The following is a 14,071-nucleotide window of genomic DNA, read 5'->3' as shown; positions in this document are numbered from 1 at the left end:
GGTTGGATGTAGGCTAGAGGGGAAGGGAGAAGATACGAGTAACTCAAACAAATAAGAGGGTCTAAAACGCAACCCCTCTGAAATTAGAGGAAAAGATGCAGAGGAGTTTTGTACCTTAGGAGGCTGAGTGTGTGAGCTGAATTTCAGCCAAGGGGTTTTCTTTAGAAGCCATTTACATAAGAGGCAAGATCACAAATACATCATTTAAGGAATTAAAGACAATAAAGAAGAATCCTTTTGGCTTGTAAGCTTGATGAGTTTTGCATGCAGAGGGAAACTTGCAGAACTGGAAGTAAGTCTCCCGTTTTCAGGATGCCCAGAAATGGCCTCCGACAGTCTCCGGCAGTGGAGGAAGGTGCTGGGGGCCCTGATCTATACTGAGCTTTCTCCTGGCTTGTTAGTTTTTCCAGTTTGCAAAACCCATGATTTCGTCTCCTCATTAAAGGTCAGCTTGCTCAAACCACTTCCTCACATTATTTTAAAAATTCACTTTGGGTGTCTAATGGCATTTCTCAGCCAGGAGCCTCTTGGAAAACTGCCTAAGTCTCCATGTTGGAGGGAGGGGAAGAAACGCAAGTCCAGAGGCCAGGTCTCGTCCTCTACTTCTGTCTCTCGCCTCCCAGTAAAATCTGCCCTGACACCAAGAGCCAAAAGGCCATGTTTACTATTGGAGTTTTATATACTTAGCACAGTAAACAGCAAACAGCACTCATTCAGGTGAAGGGAAAACCTGAATCCCATTTGCAAAAGAGGGGGAAATAGAAGGAAATCAAAGCCTCTCTAGACGGAACAGGGTCTCGACCCACTGTGGGGGCAGAGAACTCACTCCCTCTGGCCCTGTGTCTTCACAATTTGCTTTTCCTTGTTGTTATCCAGTGTTGTCCCTTACCCCAAGCCTCCCTGTGGGAGTTCCCAGGTGCCCTGTGCATGGTTGTTAGACCCAGTTGTGGGAGGCAAAAACCCTAAGAAAGCCTGCTCTCTATGAACTTGGCCTCTGCACCCCCATCTGGATTATTAAACTCCCCCTAGTTCTGTAATCCTGTGACTCGTGGGCTTGTCGGGTGAGGAGGTTAGGCTGTATAATTACCTGCGTCTAAAAGGACTGATCCAGGTTTCCACAAGTCTGTTTCCCCTGATTTTCAAAATTAAAAAGAAACGTGTTATTTAGATGAAACCAGCAGAGGCTCTCAAGTGAACTCCCAGGATGATAATATTTTTCATTTGTGGCAGAAAGTTCAGTAAAGGGGCAGGGGACCATACTTATGGATGAAGCAACCTGAAATGTGTGGGATTTTATTTTTAAAAGTCTTAAAGCCAAAGAAAAAAACATTTTGCCTTTTTCTTTCATTCACTGTGCACTGAAATCATGGAATAATATAAATCCTGGTATTCAAGGGACCTTAAAAGGTTGTTCAATCTAAACAAACCTCCAAGCATGCTTCTACAACATCCCTACCAAAGTGAGGGGGTGGCTAGTGCTTGAATACCTCCAGAGACAGGGAACTCATTGCATACACAAAGTAGTGCATTCTTTCTTGGACTATTGAGACTTTGAGAAAATTTTTCAATGTATTGATCTGAAATCTTTATCCATCCCTCTATTCACCCATTCGTTCATCCACCCATCCATCCATCCATCCATCCATCCATCCATCCATCCATCCATCCACACTTATTAAGCACCCAATATGTGCCCAGTATCATTCTGTTTAATGGTGAGAGCTAAGTTTAATTTAGCTCAGCGAATAACCAGATATATGACCTTGAACAAGTCACGTGCCCTCTGTGTACCTGAATTCCTTTGTGAATAACATTAGCAGATTGGGTGAGATGATTGCCAAGTTCAAAATATTTATGATTTATGTTTAAACCTTCTTCTTTAACTTATATCTCTATTGCCACCTACTGGTAAAAATATGAACTTTGCCCTTTTTCTACAAAAAGGTCCTGGTTAACATCTCGGTTTTTGCCCAAGGCTTTCAGCACCCCTGAATGTTATGAAGAAATTAGAATACTGGGTGCTCTAATACTTTAGCGGGAGACAGACAATTCCCTGACATCAGGAGTTTCCAAGCCTCGTACTCCTGTCCCAAAAACAAATTCATGCCACTTGAATTTGTTGGAACAAGTTTGAAACAAATCACTTTTAACCAAAAGCCGAGGGCCAAAAAAGTATTTGGTCAGCTGAGACTTGGTGTTTTTGGACTTGGTAGTAATGAGAAAAACGTAAATTTGGTGTTGAGGAGTAATGGGTGGTGTGGAAAAAAAAAAAAAAGAAGTTAGAAGACCTGTCCTGTGTCGACCAAACACTAGCTGGGGGCTCGGGGAGCTTGTCTACCTGCCCTGATCTTAAATTTTCTCCTCTGTGAAACTGAGGTCCTAAGTCTTGTCCTGCCCTGCCTTACATGGCAGTAAATGAGTCCAGAATCACTCTGAAAGTACAAGGCACTCCTAAAATACAGAGAATTATTTTTGTGACAATCTTTGCTTAGACATCTCATAGATACAGTCAGTGTCTAAGAGAATTATTGGTTCTGAATGATTTTCATAGTGAAAATGTAGAAACCATTCACAATTCCTGAGAGCGTGCTTAGGGTCAGGGGCTGACCAAGCACTTTACAAGGTTAAGTCACAGTAACCCTGGGAGTTAGGTACAACTATGATCCCATTTTCACAAGTGAGCAAACTGATGCACAGGGAGTGGCAGAGCTAAACTTGCCGCTCAGCAAGCAGGCTCCAGAGCCTGCACTAAACCTCCGTTTATCACACATGAGGAGCTGTTGTGGCTTTAGCGTCTCGGGTTCTTTGTTAGGCCGCCGGAGAGCACACCACCTGGCACACGACCTGTAATGTGAGGACCCAGCACCATCCCTGCTCTGAGGCCTCGGTGCTGATCTTTGCACTGGTTACACAGTTCCTTCTGTCCCCTGTACATCTGGAAGTCACCAGCAAGGGGCCGAAGTAGGAGTTGCAACACTTGGCCTTAAGGCTCTAAAGTTTTATGGGACAGAAGCACAGATGGCCCTTCGGCTTCCTGGTTTTTTCCCACTGACTCCCTCTGGGCTGCAGTTTTTAGGAGGTGGCCGTTGGAGAGGCAGTTAGGGGAATCTCCACAGGTCCCGTCCCTTGGCCTGCCATGAGGGCTGTACGTTTCCCTTGGAGAACTTCCTCTTGTTGTAGTGAAACAGGAAGCACTCAGAGCGGCTGCAGCTGTGCTGATGCCGTTGCCATGCCAGCAGCCCATTCCACAAGGCCTGTCGGAGAACACCCAGGACAGTCTGAGGTCCTGGGCACAAGCCATCACACCGCGAAGCATCGACAGGCCCAGCTTTACAAATGGGTCACCCTCCAAAACTCGGGGTGCGGTATCTGTTTGGGACCTGGCAGCCTTTTCTCATGGAAACATTAACTCTGTGGGTAGGTTTCCAGGCCAGTGAAGCTATTTGATCAAAAAGAGCTCATGGCACCATGAAGCCAGACAGCAAAAGGATGGTTCTGAGGAAAAGTCACCGAGTTCTAACTTAAATCCTCAGGAGCCCGCCACCTCTACCTCTCCTAGGAACACAGCAGGAGCAGCCATGCTGCCGCAGGTGGCTCCTGTCCCGACTCAGAGTGCCCCGGTGGGGGCGGGGGTGAGCCAGTGGGGCCTGCTTTTGTGCAGTGTGTGGGTGTCTTCCCTCCACCTGCAGGTGCTAAGGGGGCTTCATGAATAGCTGAGGTCTGAGCGCTCTTGGGCTAGGAGAGGCTCCCAGGCCAGGGCTCCCTGGCACTTCGTAGGAGGGTCTCAGGTGCTCAGAGCAAACTTGCAGTGATGATGGAAGAGAGAGAGGAGCAGCAGAAATGGGCCAGATCGGAGGATAAGAAAGGAGCTGGGAGTATCGGTGTGTGTCAGTGAGACAGAGTATAATTATTGGGAGCATGAAGAGAATGGAGAAGCAACGGAGACTCATTCACAGCTAGAGAAAGAGGTAATGAGGTTAGAAAAAGGAAGTGTGGTCAAATTCTGAAAGCAACCTTGAGTTGTTGGGCAGTGAAAAGCAAGAGCTGGAGATGAGGTGCTATGCCTCGTCACCAACCATCCCCCTAGGCGTGGGTGCTTGTGCTTTGTCCTGGGATGGGCCAGGTGGGTGCATAGGCTGCCCAGGTGGGGGGCCTCTCAAGCAGAGAGCCCTCGGGTATCTGGACTGGCAGAAATATTCTCTTTGACACAGTGAGAATAGACAAAGCCAAGAGATGTCTCGAAAACTTGAGTGACCTGGCGTTGAGCCACAGAGGCCAGCAGCGTGTGTGGGGGACGGTGTTTGCCAGTGCAGCAGAGCAGGGGTGCTGAGCAGTGGGCAGCCTTCCCAGGCTGACATGCACTCCAGCAGGTTTCTGGAGAGCAGCTCCCAGAGCATCCTGCCTCTGGATACCTGAGGGGCTTATACGGGGTCAGCTGATCTGCAGGCAACCAGCAGTCTTATTTTGCCCCCTGATAAAAGTGCCCCTAGTTCAGATTTTTCTTGAAAGTCAGCCAAGCTCTGTGCTTGGCTCTACTTTTGGGGGTTGCAGAGGAGGCAAAGATCCTGGCCAAGGGGACGAGAGGGAAGGACTGCCTACGCTTGGCTGCCTGAACAGGCCCATGGGCCTGCTAAGGCCTAAGGTGGCCTTGGAGTCCTTGCCCTGCCCAGCAATCTGATTTGTAAGCCCTTTTCCCAGAACAACAGCATATATATTGGCAAAGGTACAACTGTGAAGCATGTAGAAGCTGCTCGTCCCACCCAGGGGTCCCTGTGGAGCCCCTGCTCAGATCTGTCATCAAAGCAAAACAGAACCTACAGTCTCTAGGAATCTTTTAACATATGGAGAATAGACAGGTATCCCCCAGCAAAAGAAAAACCTGACTCTTCTCCTTGGAGGTCTGGGCTCCCGTCCTAGTGCCCTGTGGCTGCAAAGAGAATCGTGTACTTCTATCAAGTCTACGGGCTCAGGGCCCAGAGTTAGTGGAAAGCATCTAAGCTCACTTGTTTTTCCTTTCTAATCATGGCAGGTCTCAACAGCATCACAGAGAAGAGAATTTGCTTCATCCCTTTGCGCTCCCTGTACTTGGGACAAACCTTTAAGGGTTGCACATAGAAGTGTAGAAAAGGGAGACAGAAAGTGTCATAATTCATAGCAGAATTCCTGGAGGAGAGAGAATGTATTTCTATCCCCCATATCATAGAAGTACCGGAGTGAAATCAGTTCTGCCCTTTCCTGGGAAATGGTAAACATTTCTCTTTTACCCGAGTTCCTCAAGGATAAATCCCAGAGAGTATCCCTTCTCAGGCTTGTAAGAGCCTAGGTACTGAATTCTTAGGAATTTCTATCACAACCTTCACAAATCGCCTCGAGGGAACGATGATGACTGAAAGCTTTGCTTATTTAAAAGCTTCCTTACTTTGCTTACAAGTTTCCTTACAAGTTGGGCCCTTGAGTAATATTTTTTTGTTGGCATAACTGGTTTAATGCTCTCTGTCCAAATCTAAATCAAATAGCAAGGTTTTGGAAAGACAAACCCCATGTAAACAAGCTTAACTTTATCAATAGCTAGAAAGGTGAGTTCAGGTTCTTACCTGGATTGCCGCGGGGGCTGTTTTGGCTGCTTGTGTAGGTGATGGTGGACCAGAGATCTGTAATAACATTTGACTGGTCAGAGCATGAATTTTAATCTAACTGTTCTCATTCTTTCCATGATCTAACCTAACAAGGCATTACCAAGGTCAGAACCAAGGTAATGTTTTCTCTTTGGGCGGTCTGGACCTGCCCTGGAGGAGACATTGAATTGGTTGGGGGTGAAGATGGGGGTGGGGATTTAACTCAAAACACTGAGTGAAAATTCCAGGTAAGAATAACCCTTGTATTTCACATCTTTTACTAAAGTGCCATATTTCTTTCTACTCCATTACTCTTAAAATAATTCTCTTCAATTGTGCCACTCCTGAGGAGATCAAAGTAATCCTTCAATAGAAATGTCATTTAACATTTAGCAATTTGCTTAAACTGTGTTAACATGGTATTGATGCAAATAGTACTAATGTTCAGTCATTTTTAAAGGTACACAATGGGTTATCCTTAATTACTCAGTGAGAGAATCAAATACACTTCAGCATTCATTATTTATTGGGCAATTTCTCTGAAACAAGGTTTTAAAAGGGAGGAGGGAGATTCTGTAAAGAGAGATGCAAAGTCCCTTTGGGGAAATAGGGGGCCACGTGAAAACCAGCTGAGGGTAAAAACCAAGTTTCATGGAAGGGAAGAGATAAGAGGTCATAGAAAAACATCAGTTTCTCTATCAACCATCAACTTTTTATTCCTTATGTCTTTGTTCCATTACTTGGACACAAATTCAAAATAGCTTTATCTTCTCTCTGATTATAAAGACAACATGTGCCTGCTATAAAAATATATACTATGGATGGTAAGAAATCACCCACAGTGCAATCTCTCTATCTTAATATATAATCTATACTAGTAGACAATTTTGGTGTATAGTGTTTTAACCCCTTTCCTATGCAACGTTCTCAGGTACAGCATGCAATTACAAACATGAGATTGGCACCCACGCTGTTTGGTAGCCTGCTTCTTTGACCTCATAGTCTGTCACAGGTCAGTCCTCTCCTGTTGGTAAATGCACCTAGTCATCAAAAATTTAATAGCTGTATAGTAGCAAGAATGCTTTAACTGTTCCAGTGATGGACAATTAAATCATCTTCATTTAGTTTTCTATTAGGAACAACATCTGTGTCCAGGTTTCTTTTCACCCTTGGCTGGTAATTACCTTAGGATGTATTCTTATAAGTGCAAATGCTGGGTCATTCTCCACACACTTTCCATAACTGTGTATTACCACTTTCCAATGCAAACTGGTGAAAATTGACATCTTATTGCTTAATTTGCATTTATTTTATTCCTGGTGAGATTGGACATCTCTCGTTATATTTTTTGGCCATTTATAGTTCTTCCACTGTTGCTTTCCTGGTCATGACCTTCACGCATTTTTCTTTTGGAATGTTTGTCTTATTATTTGTAAGACCGGATTTTAAGAAAAACCTTAAGGAAATAAAACTTTCTGAGATGAACTAAATGTTGGTGAGAAGGGAAATTGCATGAAGAAGGGATGGGCAGTTATAGATGCTGATCTCCTTCCTGTCCCAGGTTTCACCACTTCCTCTTCCCTAGCTGCCCAAGGTCAGAGGGCAGAGTGGAGTAGAAAAGTGAATGATCAGCCATCACCATGCCTTGCCACTAGGCGGCGCTCTGCGCCCCTCCCTGGTCTACTCTTCCACGTGGACACATTCAAGCTGTTAGATCAGCTGAGGCGGCCATGGCCTTTCTTAAAATGAGCCTAACCAGGAAAACAATGCTGGGCCTGGAGGGATTTTCCATCTTTTCCAGAATCTTCCTCAGCATATCTATGAATGTGGTTCTCCAGGCTGCCCACTCTGGCCCTGAGATGCAGCTCTGCAGCCTCCTGGCTCCTGCGGGTGCCGAGGTAGTCTTTGGCCTTTCCCAAGAAGAGTAGCCTCGCTCGACCCATAAGTCTCTGCCATTCTGGCTCTTGGTGCCCTCACCCTACTCCCAGCCTTGACTTGTTCCTTAATAGCTTTGTACATTTATGGGTCAGTTCAGGGGCCATGATGAGGCCTTAGTATCCAGCCTTGTCTTTCTTGGAGTCCTTTCACCTGGATCAGCTCCTCTTCATGGGCCAGGAGAGACCCTGTCTTTTCTTGCTACTGTTTTTCTACTCTCTGCTGGACTCTCCCAAGTTCCTGTGTCCTGTCTGAGAGGCAGCTCTTGACCTCGTTGTGGAGCAAAGATGATTCATAGACCCCAAATGCGGGTTGCTCTGTTCCAGCTACACACTTCTCAGGTGTCCTAGGGTGAAGTGACCTGCTGCAGGGATCTTGGTGGAATGTGTTCACCGATGTAGCCCAGGATCCTAGAATGATGCTTGACACATAGCAGGACTCAATAAATATTGGCTGAATGACTCAATGAATTAGGTGTTACTTGAATACTCTCATCCACAACCACTGCTAAAATCTTTTAACTATAATCGCATATATAAGAGAAAAAAAACACTCTTGATAAATGCAATAACAGCCACTCACTTGTCTATCAGCAGTAGGAGAGTTACTCTCTTATAATTGGCAGAATATTTTCAGCTCATTTGAAGAAAAAAGGAGTTACCTATGCATTAAATATTATTTAACATAGTTGAGTGAAAATATCACAGCGAATACCTATAGCCATATATTAAAATAGGCATTCATGAAAGTAGGTTGGTGGTTACCAAGGGCTGAGGGAAGGGAAGGGACATTATGAGTGACTTAATGGATATAGGTTCTCTTTTCGGAGTGACGCAATGTTGTGGATTTGATTGTGGTGGTAGTTGCACAACTCTGTGAACACACTACAAACCACTGAATTCACATTTTCAGTGGGTGAATTGTATGGCATGCAAAAAGTATCTCAATAAAGCTGTTATTAAAAAAAGACATAGGCATTCACACATCAATTTTCACTTCTCTTCTTTCCTACAGAAAATCCTTTGAGTAGCCACACAAGTTTTTAAAATCCTCTTCCCTTCCTCCCACCCAGTTTGGCTCCTTTCTTAGCAATTACGGTACATGCTGCATGGAGTGCTTGCTCTGGGTGTATTTGCCTAACAGTCTGTGGGGCGGCATAGGCGTGGGTGCTGGACGAGGATGAAGAGGGAACACTGATGGACTGAGAGGCTGTCGTCCAAGGCCCCTGTCCCCAGGCCAGGAAAAATGAAGCTTTGCCAGGTTGGGAGCCACTACTTCAGGTTGCTTGAGGTTTTCTATAAGCACAGGCCCAACTTGCAACAGAATTTCCAAGTGCCCAGTGTAGCCAAGTAAATATGCCACATGTTTAATTATATGAGTTATGTGAAAAATTGATGTCCACTAAGGAGACACCAGGAGCAAACAACTTACTCGGCTACTCGAAAATCTTTGGAAGAATCGAGGACTCTAAAAGTTAAGAGCCTGAAATTAAGAAAAAAGAAAACTTCTTCTTGTGAGACCCCTGTCATTCAGCATCCTTCCCATTTTCTCTTTCGCTGTCAGGCATAGTGTGTCTGTGTTTATATTCGCCTTAGTTGAACAAGAATAGGATGGCGGGGAGATGTATTTCAGAAATTATTTTTATGCTATTTTTATTCAGGGATTTTATATCACAGCTTCTTCTAGGAGTGGTTCATTGAACGGAATAATAGAAATCTCTATTTCATAGGGTCGTTGGGAAGATTAAATAGAATAATGCTCGAAGGGCACCTGGCACAGGGAAAGCATGGGCTATGCACATCCCGTCATTATTTATTATTAATTGCAATGGGAAAGAGCTGTGTCCACCACTCTCTAATTTTGCCAACACATCCATGTCAAAGTGGGTGAGGCCCTGCTCGTGTGACTCTTCATTAGTGCCTGGGATGTTGGTTTATGTCAGGGGTGTCTCCTGCAAGGGGCGTCACAGGAGGACCAGGCTGCTGGTGTTTGAATCCCAGCTCTGCTCCTGCTCAGTTGTGGGACTTGGGGTCAGTTTCCTCACTGCTCTACTCCTTGGTTTCCTCATCAATATAATAGTCAAATGAAAAGTAATGTATCTACTTGATAAGGTTGTTATGAGGGTTTAATAGGCTCATATTTGAAAGATGCTCGGGAGAGTGTGCAGCATATTGAAAGTGCATAGTGAATAAAAAGATGGATAGAGAGCTAGCTGGGCTCTGATGTGGGGTGGAGGAGGGGGCAGAGGAAGGCCATGCTATGAGGCGGTAACGTTTGGAAGATGGAAGTGAGGCCGAAAAGAGCAAGTCCTGGGTACTTTCTCCTTGAAGGAGAAAGTGGCACCAGGTGGGAAATATTTAGAAAAAAATTGCTGAGACAGTAGTGACAATTCAGCTGTGGAATCTTCCAGCCCCTTGCCAGAAGGCCTTTAGAAATGAGGTGGGTGCTTATTAGCCCAGGACGGCTTACATATAAGCTATTTAGAAACTAGAGACTGGATTATCGATGAGTGCTTAAGGTTGTGTATTACAGAGATTAATTCCATAAACTGGACTTGGGTAAAACCTAAAACACGTTTGAAGAAACGGGTACAAGTGGTAAGACAAAAAGCAATCAGAAAAGGACTAAAAATTTTAGCTCTCTGGCTTTTGCTAAAGGTTCTTTTGGTTTTGTTTGTTTCTACTATTTGAAGACTTCCAGGAGTTTGTAATTTGTCACTTAAAACTCAACAGTGTTTATATAGAAACCCACTATTCATTCGACTGAGCTTTTGTAGAAATGGGGATTACATAATGGGAAAGTTTCACATAATACCCTATCTTCAAAAGTATGGTAACAACAGTCCTATTATTGAATCTATTTTAAGCTCCATCTACATGATTGGCTTAGTTCTTGGCTTTGTCTTGAATTATTATTATTGGGCTCAAGTTTACTGCTTAAATTTTGGAAGACACAACCTCATACCCCTGGCCCAGGTGTCAGGCATTCCCCCCTTACTCAAAAGGTGGAAGATGGGCACTTCATACAGGCATTCAGACAGAGCTGTTACTTTAGAACCCAATCTCCCACTTTATTAGCACGTGGAAATACACAGCCTACCTACTTACCCAGTTCCCAGCTCCTGTGGCCCACGGGCTGTAGTCTGGGGCTGCTGGTGGTAGAACCTGCAGACAGGGATGGCTTTGGCAAGGTGGTGTGGGTGGCTTTTACTAGGGTGGTCCCTGGTACCTGCATCAAGGTGACTGGCTCTGCAGTTGTCCCTGGAACTGATGGATTCTGATAGGCTTTTGTGGTCTCACCTGTAAGAAAATGAAATTACACTGGGGCCTACAAAACAGCCGGCAGACTCTTCAGGAAAGAAATAAATGTTTATTGGACACTAGTTATGAGCAAAGACCTGTGCCAGCCACTGTGGAGGCTGAAATCTACCTGCCCCAAAGGAATGTACAACCCAGATAGAGCAATAAGCCGAAAGAGACACAAGAATAAATAACAATAAAGTACTTAAATGACAGTTCAAACTGCAGCGACATAGACAAGGCAGAAAGTGATTAATTGCCAAATTAATTTTCCAGACACTAGAAGGGTCATGAACATACTTTTTTTGCTGTTTCAATTAGCATTGGTCTAGGGAGAGAAGATACTTTCAAGGCATTCACTTTTAGAGACTATATTCTGGATTTCTAGTTTGGGTTGGCTCATGACTAGTCAACTAATTCTTCTGGGCCCCAGTTTCCTTATCTATAAAGTGAAGTAATAGAATGAATTAGATTGTAAGGATCATGTTGATTCTACTTCTAAACTATGCTCTTCATCTGTGTGTGATGATTTAAATTGCTTCCATAATTTTTTTCATATTCAGACATTTTTAAATTAAATTTATTGGAGTGTCATTGGTTAATAAAATCACGTAGGTTTCAAGTGTACAATTCAATAATACATCGTATGTGTTTTGCATTGCGTGTTCACCACCCAAAGTTAAATTTCCTTCTGTCACCATATGTCTGATCCTCTCTACCCCTATGTACCTTCCCCCTCTCCCCCTACCCTCTGGTAACCACTAAACTGCTGTCTGAGTCCACAAGTCTCCGCTTGTTTGTCTTGTTCATTTGTTCCTTTCAATTTTATATTCCACATATGAGTGAAATCACATGGTTCTCAACTTTTTGTCTGACTTATTTCAGTTAGCATGATAATCTCAGGATCCACCCATGTTGTTGCAAATGACAGTATTTCATCTTTTCTTATGGCTGAGTAATATTCTACTGTATATATGTACCACATCTTCTTTATCCAATCATCTATTGTAGGGAACTTCAGTTTCCATGTCTTGACCACAATGAATAATGCTACTAGGAACATTGGGATGCATATATCTTTATAAATGTTTTTAAATTTGAGGGTAAATATCCAGAAAAGAGATTGCTAGTTCATATAGTAATTCTATTTTTAACTTTTTGAGGAATTTTCATACTGTTTTCCATACTATCTGTACCAATTTACATTCCCACCAGCCGTGTATGAGGTTTCCTTCTTCCCCACAATCTCTCCAGCACTTGCTATTACTTGTCTTGTTAATAATAGCCATTCTAACGATTTGCATTTCTCTAATAGCTAGTGAGGATGAGCATCTTTTCATATGTCTGTTGGCCATTTGTATGTATGTCTTCTTGGGAGAGGTGTGCGTTCAGGATCTCTGTGCATTTTTTAATGGGATTGTTTGTTTTTTTGTTGAGTTGTATGAATTCTTTGTATATTTTGGATATTAGACCCTTATCAGAGGCATTGTTTGCAAATATCTTTTCCCATTCAGATGATTGACTCTGCCTTGTTGATGGTTTCTTTTGCTCTGCAGAAGCTTTTTAGTTTGATATAGTCATATTCATTTATTTTTGCTTTTACTTCCCTTGCTTTGAAGTCAAAAATCACAAAATCCTCTCTAAATCCAAGGTCCACGAGTTTAATATCTATGTTTTCTTCTACGCTATTTTTTGTTTCAAGTCTTATATACCAAGTCTTTGATCCATTTTGAGTTAATTTCAATGTATGGTTACAGAGAGCAGTCTAATCTCATTCTTTTGCATGTAGCTTTCCAATTTTCCCAGCACCTTTTATTGAAGAGGTTTTCCTTTCTCCATTATATGTTTTTGGATCTTTTGTCAAAAATTATTTGCCCATATATATGAGAGTTTATTTCTGGACTCTGTGTCTGTTTTTATGCCAATACCATGCTGTTTTGATTATTGTTTCTTTGTAGTATAATTTGAAGGCAGAGTGATATCTCCAGCCTTGTTCTTTTTTCTCAAGATTATTTTTGGCTATACAGAGTCTTTTGTGCTTCTATACAAATCCAATTATTTTTTGTTCTACTTCTTTAAAAAATGCCTTTGGGATTTTGACAGGGATTGCATTAAATCTGTATATTGCTTTGTGTAATAATGTCATTTTAACCATGTTGATTCTTCCAATCCATAAACATGGAATATCTTTCCATTCCTTTGTGTTTTCTTTAATTTCTTTTAATAATGTCTTATAGTTTGCAGTGTATAGGTCCTGCACATGCTTCATTAGGTTTATTCTCACTGATGTACTCACTCGCTCTGAGCTCCAGTGCAAGTGCCTACCCAGTGGGCATTGGGGACTGTCTTCAGAACCGTGGGTCTGTGCCAGGAGGAGATACAAAATGGTCCCCAAAGTGAAGAGTGCCCCAGTCCTAGGAGGGAACAAATGCCTGCTGGATCCCACGGGGGTTATGCCAGCATCTGTATTAGTTTCCTAGGCTTGTCCTATGCGAACTCATTACATACCTCATAGTTACATGTGAGGGCAGGAAATCTAATATTCACTGAGTAACTACTATGTGCCAGATACTATGAAGGCCTTTTTTACATAAGCATTTGCATTTGAACCTTAATCACAATCCTAGAGGTCGATGCAAGTATCCCCATTTTTAAGATAAGAAACAGATTTTCCAAGAGGTCCAGAAATGTGTCTAAGGTCACAAACATAATAGATAGAGAGCCAGGATCTGGGCTCACACTTGTTTGATACCAAATTCTATACTTTTTTCTTCAAAAGGGAAACAAAGGGGAAACCAAGTCATGAGTAGCTTCAAGATTCCTGAATGTGGATTCCATCAGAGAGTGGTCTCTCTAGCATTCTGGTAGAAGTAGTCTTACCCTCAAGACAAAGGGAAGAGATGGCTTTGGTGGGTATAGGCAATGAGGGCAAAAGGTCCCTGGCAAGTCAAACTTAATACCATAAACTCGGGCTTGATTTTCTTCTGTGGCAGGGTGAGCTGGTCAAAGGGGATTTTCCCGACACTCTTGCTCAGCAGCCTTGAATAAAGATTTACTTTCCCTTCTCTTATTGCCGTGCCAGCCATGTGCCTTCGCAGCTTTAACTTCTACAACCCAACACTTACCTATTTTTATTTAGTTCAGAGTAGCTTGAGGCTCTAGCCACATAACAGCTGCCCATCTGTGGTTGCTTACTGCCTGGGGGAACAGCATTTAAATTTC

At 43.2% G+C, this 14,071-nt stretch overlaps 1 protein-coding gene across 2 annotated transcripts in view; it reads right to left on the bottom strand.

Moving 5' to 3' along the window:
- Nucleotides 1–14,071, bottom strand: part of VIT (vitrin) — a 94,645-nt gene that overhangs the window by 25,377 nt on the left and 55,197 nt on the right. The window contains exons 7-9 of one of the 2 annotated variants that reach the window (XM_025045760.1): nt 10,658–10,849; nt 5,595–5,651; nt 1,088–1,132 (exon numbers count right to left, since the gene is read on the bottom strand). In XM_025045760.1, coding sequence (XP_024901528.1) covers nt 1,088–1,132; nt 5,595–5,651; nt 10,658–10,849 — 294 coding nt within the window. The remainder of the gene's footprint in view (nt 1–1,087; nt 1,133–5,594; nt 5,652–10,657; nt 10,850–14,071) is intronic. The other variant, XM_006910385.1, reaches the window with a different exon arrangement.

The sequence above is a fragment of the Pteropus alecto genome, unplaced genomic scaffold (assembly GCF_000325575.1).
Source record: "Pteropus alecto unplaced genomic scaffold, ASM32557v1 scaffold61, whole genome shotgun sequence".
Classification (NCBI taxonomy): Eukaryota; Metazoa; Chordata; class Mammalia; order Chiroptera; family Pteropodidae; genus Pteropus; species Pteropus alecto.
This window is presented reverse-complemented; position numbering and strand designations above follow the sequence as displayed.